Source organism: Buteo buteo, chromosome 32 (genome assembly GCF_964188355.1).
Source record: "Buteo buteo chromosome 32, bButBut1.hap1.1, whole genome shotgun sequence".
Taxonomy (NCBI): Eukaryota; Metazoa; Chordata; class Aves; order Accipitriformes; family Accipitridae; genus Buteo; species Buteo buteo.
The window spans coordinates 875,508-885,086 of NC_134202.1; the positions used below are offsets into that span (position 1 = coordinate 875,508).

The window sequence follows — 9,579 nt, forward strand, 5'->3', positions numbered from 1 at the left end:
CAGCCCAAGGGCAAGGTCCTGCCCGTGGGTTGGGGCAACCCCAAACATGGACGCAGGCTGGGGGATGAAGGGATGGAGAGCGGAGAAGGACTCGGGGGATGAAGGGATGGAGAGCGGAGAGAAGGACTCGGGGGATGAAGGGATGGAGAGCGGAGAAGGACTCGGGGGATGAAGGGATGGAGAGCGGAGAGAAGGACTCGGGGGATGAAGAAGCGGACGCTCGCAGCCCAGAAAGCCAACCGTCTCCTGGGCCGCATCGGAAGAAGCGTGGCCAGCAGGTCGAGGGAGGGGATTCTGCCCCTCTGCTCCGGTGAGAGCCCACCCGGAGCACTGCACCCAGGGGTCCTCGGGACGAGAAGGACACGGACCTGTTGGAGCGGGTCCGGAGGAGGCCCCGGAGATGATCCGAGGGCTGGGACACCTCTGCTATGAGGCCGGGCTGAGAGAGTTGGAGAAGAGAAGGCTGCGGGTAGACCTCGTGGTGGCCTTTCAGTCCTTCTGGGGACAGGGCTTTTAGTAAGGGCTGTCGCGATAGGACGAGGGGGGATGGGTTTTAAGCTAAAAGAAGGTAGATTCAGACTAGATCTACGGAAGAAATTCTTGGTGGTGAGGGTGGTGAGACGCCGGCAGAGGTTGCCCAAAGAGGTTGGAGATGCCCCATCCCTGGAGACATTCAAGGCCGGGTTGGCCGTGGCTCTGAGCACCCTGATCTGGTTGGAGATGTCCCTGCTGGTGGAGGAGGTCACCTCCCAAGGTCCCTTCCAACCCAAATCATTCCATGATTCTATGAAAAACCATCCCCCAAAGCACCGATACCCCCAAACCTGCCCCCACCCCAGTTCCCAAGGGGTGGTCCCCAGAATGGGAAGGTCTTGTGGGGTTCCCCCCCAAATTTACCTCCATCCTTGGGTGTTTTCTTGCGGCTCCGGCGCTTCCCCCCTGCCCCTGCTCCCGCACCAGCTCCCGCAGCATCTTCTCCACCTGGCTCCTGCCGGCCGTTTGCAGGATCAGGCCCAACTGGCGACGTAAATCGGGGTTCACCCCCCCATCGCTGGAACCGGCCCCCGTCGAGGGTTGGATCTGGGTGGGCTCTGGTTGACCCTGCTCGCCCTCTGCTTCTACGCCTGGAAAAATGACTGTTAGACCCCCAAAAACCTGAAGAATTCACCCAAATTTAGCGTGTCCCCAAAACCTAAGGGATTCACTCAAATTTGGGTGTCCCCCAAAACATAAAGGATTCATTCAAATTTGGGGAATCCCCAAAACCTAGGGAATACACCCAATTTTGGGGGTCCCCGTAAACTTAAGGAATTCACCCAAATATAAGGAGTCCCCCAAAACCTAAGGAGTTCACCCAAATTTGGAGAGTTCCCAAAACCTAAGGAATTCACTCAAATTTGGGGGGGGGGGTCCCAAAAAACCCTAAGGAATTCACCCAATTTTGGGGATCCCTCAAAACCCAAGGGATTCACCCAATTTTGCAGGTCCCCAAAACCCTCAGGGATTCACCCAAATTTGGGGGCGGGGGGGTGTGTGTCTCCAAAGACCTAAGGAATTCACTGAACTTTGGAGGTCCCTAAAAACCCAAGGAATTCATCCAAAATTTGGGGGGTCCCCCCCTGAACCCCAAGACTTACCCGACACCAGCCCCCGCCTCCGGTGGGATTCGGCGAAGGCGGTGATGCGCGGCCAACTGATGGCGATCTCCTCCGCTGCCGGGAAGAAGGTTGGTCTCCTCAGGCGCCCAGACACCCCGGTGATGGGCTCCATCCCCCCTCATCCCCCCCCCCCCCCCCCCAGCAAGAAGCCCTCTATTTTGGGGTGAAATGCTCCATGTTTGGGCAAAATGTGCTTCCACCAGCTGCAATTCACCACGGTGAGGGAAACTGAGGCAGCATGGGGTACCCGGCCCCCTGAAAACCCACCCTGAGTCCATGGGATGCTCGTGCCCCCCCCACATCATGGCAGTGTGCCGGGGGCAGAGGAGTCCCCAACCTACACATGGGGTGACAACGGTGCTGGGGACCCCCAAAATGACAACCCCCCACCCCCAAAACTGGGACATCCCAGGGTCCCTCCATGCCCCTTACCCAAGGAAATCACGTTCTCGTAGTTCTCCTGCATGGTGGCCCCGAAAAATGGGGGGGGACGGGGGGTCCCGGGTGGGACAGGGGGGTGTCCCAGGTGGGTGGCGTCACCCCACAACCAAAAGTCCGGTCCCTGCAACAGCAAGAGACCCCCCCCCCTCCTTGTTAGCACCCCAATACCCCCCAACCCCCTTTTCTGTAGAGGGGGGCTAGGGGGAAGGGGGGGGGGGCTATGTGTCTCCCCCCTTGCTCCCCAAATTTTCCAGGGCTGTGCACCCTGATCCCCAGGGTATATGGAGCTGCGTGCCCTGTGCTAAAGTGTGCCCACTTTTTTGGGGTACCCCGGGGGGGCTTCCCTGCTCTTTGGGGCCCTCAGCAGCTGTTCAGCCACTTTTTGGGGTGCCCGGGGATGATACCTGCTTTTTGGGGTGCCCAGGGGCTGCACCCCCACTCTTTGGGGTACCCAGGGGCTGCACCCCCAGTTTTGGGGTGTCCAGAGGATGATACCTGCTCTTTGGGGTGCCCAGAGGCTGCACCTCCACTTTTTGGGGTGCCCAGGGGTTGTACCTACTTTTTGGGGTGCCATGGGGCTGCACCCCCAGTTTTAGGGTGCCCAGGGGATGTACCTGCTCTTTGGGGTACCCAGGGGCTGCACCCCCACTTTTTGGGGTGCTGAGGGGATGATACCTGCTCTTTGGGTTGCCCAGGGGCTTCACCCCCAGTTTTGGGGTGCCCAGGGGATGATACCTGCTCTTTGGGGTGCGTGGGGGCTTGACCCCCACTTTTTGGGGTGCCCAGGGGATGTACCTGCTCTTTGGGGTACCCAGGGGCTGCACCCCCACTTTTTGGGGTGCCCAGGGGATGATACCTGCTCTTTGGGTTGCCCAGGGGCTTCACCCCCAGTTTTGGGGTGCCCAGGGGATGATACCTGCTCTTTGGGGTGCGTGGGGGCTTGACCCCCACTTTTTGGGGTGCCCAGGGGATGTACCTGCTCTTTGGGGTACCCAGGGGCTGCACCCCCACTTTTTGGGGTGCCCATGCCCACCCACCGCTGCACCCCCCATCTCCCCCCACCCCAGAACACAAGCCTCCCACCCCCCCCACCCCCCCCCTGCAGAATTTGGGGCACCCAGCGCGGGGTGGGGGGGGGGGTGGGTATGGGGGGGACCCCCGGTTACCTGCGGCGGGGCGGGGGTGGGGGGGGGGGGGTGGGTGGGTTGCGGGGGGGGCACAGCCCGGGTTCCCGGGGTTTTCCCCCCCCCCCCGGGCTCCGGGGACTCTCCTCGCCGAGCACCGGTCCCGGTGGAGGCGGCTCCCCGTGTGACCCGGATACAGTGAAACCGTGGCCGCCCTCCTCCTCCTCCTCCTCCTCCTCCTCCTCCTCCTCCTCCTCCTCCTCCTCCTCCTCCTCCAGCACCAGCCAGGGCCCTCTAGCGGCCCCCGCCTCCGGTTCACCCCCCCCCCCAAAGCCCCGAGTCTTCCCCGGAGCCTGGATTCTCCATCCCACCCCCCCCTCCGCCACCGAAGTGTGTCCCCCCCCCACCCACCATCTGAGCTCAACCCCTATATTAGACACTGGGGAATCCCCACCGAAGGATGCTGTTAGTTGGGGGGGGGGGGGGGGGCTCGCTTCGCTGCCCCCTGCACCCCTACTCTGTCCCACCTCGCTGTGGATGCCTCTAGGGACCCTCTAAGGGGGGGGGGGGGTGTCAAACATGGGGGTCCGGAGCCTCAAATCCATCAGCCTTCAGAGGTGGGGGCAGATAGACCCTTGGGGGCTAACGCTGTGGCCCCCTTGCCAAGGAGATGCCCCCAAAGATGCCCAAGTTGTTACCCAAGAAGATGCCCAAGGAGATGCCCAAGAGGATGCTCAAGGAGTTGCCCAAGGAGATGCCCAAGTTGTTTGTGGCCCAAGGAGATACCCAAGTTGTTTTCTGCCCAAGGAGATGCCCAAGAAGATGCTCAAGGAGTTGCCCAAGGAGGTACCCATGTTGTTTTCTGCCCAAGGAGATGCTCAAGGAGTTGCCCAAGGAGATACCCAAGTTGTTTTCTGCCCAAGGAGACGCCCAAGGAGATGCCCAAGGAGGTACCCACGTTGTCTTCTGCCCAAGGAGATGCCCAAGGACATGCCCAAGAAGATGCTCAAGGAGTTGCCCAAGGAGGTACCCACATTGTTTTCTGCCCAAGGAGATGCCCAAGGAGGTACCCAAGTTGTTTTCTGCCCAAGGAGATGCCAAAGGAGATGCTCAAGGAGTTGCCCAAGGAGGTACCCAAGTTGTTTTCTGCCCAAGGAGATGCCCAAGAAGATGCTCAAGGAGTTGCCCAAGGAGGTACCCAAGTTGTTTTCTGCCCAAGGAGATGCCCAAGGAGGTACCCAAGTTGTTTTCTGCCCAAGGAGATGCCCAAGAAGATGCTCAAGGAGTTGCCCAAGGAGGTACCCACGTTGTTTTCTGCCCAAGGAGATGCCCAAGGAGATGCCCAAGGAGATGCTCAAGGAGTTGCCCAAGGAGGTACCCAAGTTGTTTTCTGCCCAAGGAGATGCCCAAGAAGATGCTCAAGGAGTTGCCCAAGGAGGTACCCACGTTGTTTTCTGCCCCAGCAGATGCCCAAGGAGATGCCCAAGGAGGTACCCAAGTTGTTTTCTGCCCAAGGAGATGCCCAAGAAGATGCTCAAGGAGTTGCCCAAGGAGATACCCAAGTTGTTTTCTGCCCAAGGAGATGCCCAAGAAGATGCTCAAGGAGTTGCCCAAGGAGATGCCCAAGTTGTTTGTTGCCCAAGGAGATGCCTACATCCCGAGGAAACCGGTGCCCACGTCCCAAGGAAACCGGGAGATGGACTCTCCTTTGAAGCTCAACCCCAGTGGTAGATGCTGGAGACTCCACACCAGGAAACTCCACGCCAGCAGGCAGGATCTGGCAGCACCGGAGGACAGGGTGCCCTCTGTCCTGGCCACACGTGCAGAGGAGGCAGCTGCTTGCCCGGGGACCCCTAAAAGCTTGAGGGTGCGTGGGGAGATGCCCTCAGGGCAGATCGTCTCTGGACCCAGTGAAGGCAGATCTTCCTCCTTGGAGAACCTCCCTGGACCCAATGAGGGAAGAGGATCTCCCTCCTTGGAGATCAACCTCGTACCCAATGAGGGAAGAGGATCTCCCTCCTTGGAGAGCCTCTCTTGACCGAACGAAGGTAGAAGATCTCCCTCCTTGGAGATCAACCCAGTACCCAATGAGGGAAGAGGATCTCCCTCCTTGGAGATCCTCTCTTGACCAAATGAAGGTCTCTAGACCCAATGAAGGCAGACGGTCTTCCTCCCTGGAGATCCCCCTGGACCCAATGAAGGCAGAAGGGTTTGGGGTTGGGTGTATTTGGGACAACCCAGTCAGCATCAGCATGGGACATTGCTGGGAAGGGGCAACCTTCAAAAGAGTGGGGCATTCTGGGAGGGACACCACAGGTCGGGGACACACGTAGCCCCAACTTTCACCTCCTGGCAGGCAACTCGTCATCACCACCACTCAACCACGGACCATGAACCCGATGCAGGCTGCCAGGCTGGTTGAGTTTCCCCGGGATGGGGGGGTTATTTTTGGACACCCCACCCAAGATGACCCCCAAACCTCCGGTTTTCCGCACGGAAAGAGCTGGGATTCGCAGCTCCTCCAAGGAGAAGCAGAAGCCACCTGCTGGGTTTTGCACTAGTCTATTTTTATTCACAATACAAACACAGCTCCTGCTCATCTTGGGAAGAGACAGACCAGGCAGCCGGCACGACCGCGACCTCAAAAATGCCAGGAAATCCCTGGATTTGTGTCCTGATCCCATCCCTGAGGTTCACCCCAAGGGTTCAGCTCTTTTCAGCTGGGAAATACCTGCAGGTACCGCTCCCCGTGATCTCCTGGAGGTTTCTTTCCAGCCATGGGCGGTGCTACCTCCTCCCCACTACTGATGGGTTCCCACCATGAGCCCCCTTTGCATGGTGGGGGATTGATCAACCCAAGAACAGCCATGAGCATCCCCACGCTGGCTTGGGGACAAACCCTCCCTTGTCCCAGCTCCTGTCCCCAACAGCCTCCAGCTCACCCCAAACACGTTGGGTTCCTCCAACCGCAGGTGGGCTCCCGCTGAATAAATACAATAAATACATTAAATAAACCACTCAACGCTGGGTCCGCAACGAAGCATCGCCGGCGGCCAAACCGCGGCACGCGGCTGGGAGCTGCTGGGGACGGACACCCAGGCTTTTCTCAACAACAAAGCCACAAAATGGGGATATTTTGCCCCAAATGGTGTCATTTGGTAGATGGCATCATCATGCCCCAAGCGCAGCTGGGAGGGCTCAGGCTTTGGGTGTTGGTCAAGGCTGGCAGCACGGGGAAGGTGGGATGGTCAAGGGATGAAGCCACCACAGATATTTTGGGATCTCTCTGAGTTTGACAAGGAGCCGGTGGGATCTCCAGCACCCCTAACCCCATCTCCTTCCCCTCCGCACCTCCCCAGCCGCTCGGCACCATCTCCCCATCACCCATGGAGGTGGTTTCTCCTGGACTACGCATGGAGGAGCACAGTTGGGATGGCCTGATGTCTGTTGGCAGGATTAGGTCTGATTTTCTGGAGGGCCCCCCCCCCCCCAATTCCCACTCAGCCCCCAGCCCCGTCTCCATCCTCCCCTATCTACCCTACCTTCCTACTCTACCCTACAAAAACTACGTCCTCGGGGCCGGGGTTGGTGCCACCGGGGGACATCACCGGCTTGGAAGCACCCATCACGCATGGGGGCTACCCGAGGCACCCCACGGCAGTGGTGGGGGGAGAGGAGCCACCCGGGGGGTCAACCCTCTGCCCCCCCCCTCCCTGTCCCCCGGTTAACAGGGCGTAAGCTCATCCGGCGGCTCCTCCGGCGGCTCTTCCTCGCCGTGGCTACGGAGATGACGGTGAAGATGGGAACTGACGCCGAAACGCCGTCCACACTGCGGGCAAGGGAAAGGCTTCTCACCGGCATGCGCCCGTCGGTGCTTAGCCAACGCCGAACCATCAGCAAACGCCTTGCCGCAATCGGGACAGGCGTGCCGGGGACCGGCGTGAGCCCGTTGGTGCTTATGGAAGTGTAGGGTGCTGTTGAAGCTCTTCCCGCAATCGGCACAGATGTGGGGTTGCCCGCCAGCGTGGGTACGTTGATGCCGGTAGAGATGGGAGGTCCGGCCGAAACGTTTGCCACAGTCCCCGCATTGGTAGGGTCGTTCGCCAGTATGGATACGTTGATGTCGTTCCCAATGAGAGCTCCAGGAAAAACTCTTCCCGCAATCACCGCAACGGTACGGTTTCTCACCGCCGCCGTGGAGGCTACGCCGATGCCGGGCATATTGGGCGCGGGCGCCGAAGGCTTTACCACACTCTTCGCAACGGAAAGGACCATCACCCAGATGAAGGCGTTGGTGTTTGACCAACGCCGGCCCGTCACCAAAACTCTTCCGGCATAGGGTGCACTTGTAGGGTCGTTGGCCGGTATGGGTACGTTGGTGCCGGTCAAAATGGAGGGTGCTACCAAAACTACGCCCGCAATAAGTGCAGATGTAAGAGCGACCGCCGGCATGGGTGCGTTGGTGCCGGTAGAGGTGAGAGCTACGGCTAAAACGCTTACCGCATTCAGGGCACTGGTAGGGCTTCTCACCAGTATGGACACGTTGGTGACGGTCAAAATGGGAGCTCCAACTGAAGCTCTTACCGCAGTGACTGCATTGGAAGGGCAACCGACCGGTGTGCAACCGTTGGTGGGTCACCAGCTCCTTGTTACGGCGAAAACTCTTCCCGCACTCCTCGCATTTATACGGCAACCCACGGGGACGCGCCGGTGGAGCCGGTGGACCTGGCCGTTCGGCAGCATGAGCCCGTTGATGCCGGTAGAGGTTGGAGCTGACGTTGAAGCTCTTACCGCAATGGAGGCAGAGGAAGGGTTTCTCACCGGTGTGGGTCCGCCGGTGTTTGCTGAAGTGGGAGCTGCAGCTGAAGCTCTTGCCGCATTCCCCGCACTCGTAACTCTTCTGCAACACAATGATGCTCTTGAAGTTGGAGAAGGTGCCAGCTCCTGCTCCGGTTTTACCGCCGCGCCGACCTCCTGCCGCGCCGGGAGAGTCGATCTGCTGGACCACGGTCCAACGCAGGGTTTCCCGTGCCGGGCTCCGTTCGCCCGGTGAACCCTCTTCGGGGTGACCCAACAAAGCGGCCGTATCCATCTCTACGATCTCGGGATCGCCTGCTGTCTGGGGGTCCGTCTCGGGGTCACTCGGTGTCCCTGGGACAGCGGGAGGGGGGCAAAAGGGGGTCAATCCCAGTGGGGGGGGGGGGCTAACGGGGATGGAGACCCCCTTCCCGTGGGACAATCAAGGGGGCTGGGCTGGTGCACCCCGTAACTTTGAGCTTCTTGGCATGTCCTTGGTACAGAGACCGAGGACACGGATTCCGTTTGGGGGACACACCACGGGATCCGGGTGCCCGTGGGGGGGGTCTCCATCCCCTTCCCAAAGCTGAAGCGCGATGAGGACACCCCCCGCACCCCACCCCATCCTCGACACTTACTCTGCATCACCGGGGGGTTGTAGGCGTCCTCCTCCCTGTCACCCCCAAAAAGCACCGTCTGCTCCGGCTCCGCAGCCCCCCAGGTATCCATCGCCCGTTCCCGCACCTTGGCTGGTGACACGGGGATCCTGGAAAGCCGAGGGCACCCCGTCACCATCCCGCAGCCCCCCCCCCCCTGCAAAAGCATCGCCAAGGTCTCGGTGAAGTTTGGGGTTCAGCAGGATGGTGGGTGCACCCCTCCCGCATGGGGGGTCCTGGTGCCTGGCATGGGGAAGTGTTTCGGGGTCCTGTTTTGTGGCGTGTCCCTGTGCCCCGTGGTGACACAGGCAGAGGGGGGGGGACACAGGATGCCAGCGGGGGGTGGCAGCTCCTGGCGCTTGGTGGGTGACACTGGATGCCGGTGTAGGACCACGTTGGGCACCCCAGGACCAGGGTGAGATGGAAGAGACCCCCCCGGTCCCCCAGCCCCTCTGCCCCACTGGGTCTTTATGGGATGGAGGGACCCCCCCCGGTCCCCCAATCCCCACTGGGTCTATATGGGATGGACAGGACCCCCCCAGCCCCACTCCCTCCCAGGTCTATATGGGATGGAGGGACCCCCCCCGGTCCCCCAATCCCCACTGAGTCCATATGGGATGGACAGGACCCCCCCAGCCCCACTCCCCCCTGGGTCTATATGGGATGGAAGGGACACCCCCCCCTGGTCCCCCAATCCCCACTGGGTCTATATGGGATGAACAGGACCCCCCCAGCCCCCCAGCCCCACTCCCCCCTCGGGTCTATATGGGATGGAGGGGACCCCCCCGGCCCCCCATCCCCTCTCCCCCCCCGGGTCTATATGGGATGGAGGGGACCCCCCCCGGTCCCCCAATCCCCACTGAGTCTATATGGGATGGACAGGACCCCCCCAGGCCCCCAGCC

The 9,579-nt window shown here is 60.7% G+C and overlaps 1 protein-coding gene across 2 annotated transcripts in view; it reads right to left on the bottom strand.

Annotated features, from left to right (window-relative positions):
- LOC142026198 (uncharacterized) overlaps positions 1–9,579 on the bottom strand; it is a 50,695-nt gene that overhangs the window by 4,050 nt on the left and 37,066 nt on the right. The window contains exon 3 of one of the 2 annotated variants that reach the window (XM_075019064.1): positions 7,292–8,046. In XM_075019064.1, the coding sequence (XP_074875165.1) occupies positions 7,292–8,046 (755 nt within the window). Of the gene's footprint in view, positions 1–5,769; positions 8,119–9,579 lie in introns of those variants that run through there. The other variant, XM_075019062.1, reaches the window with a different exon arrangement.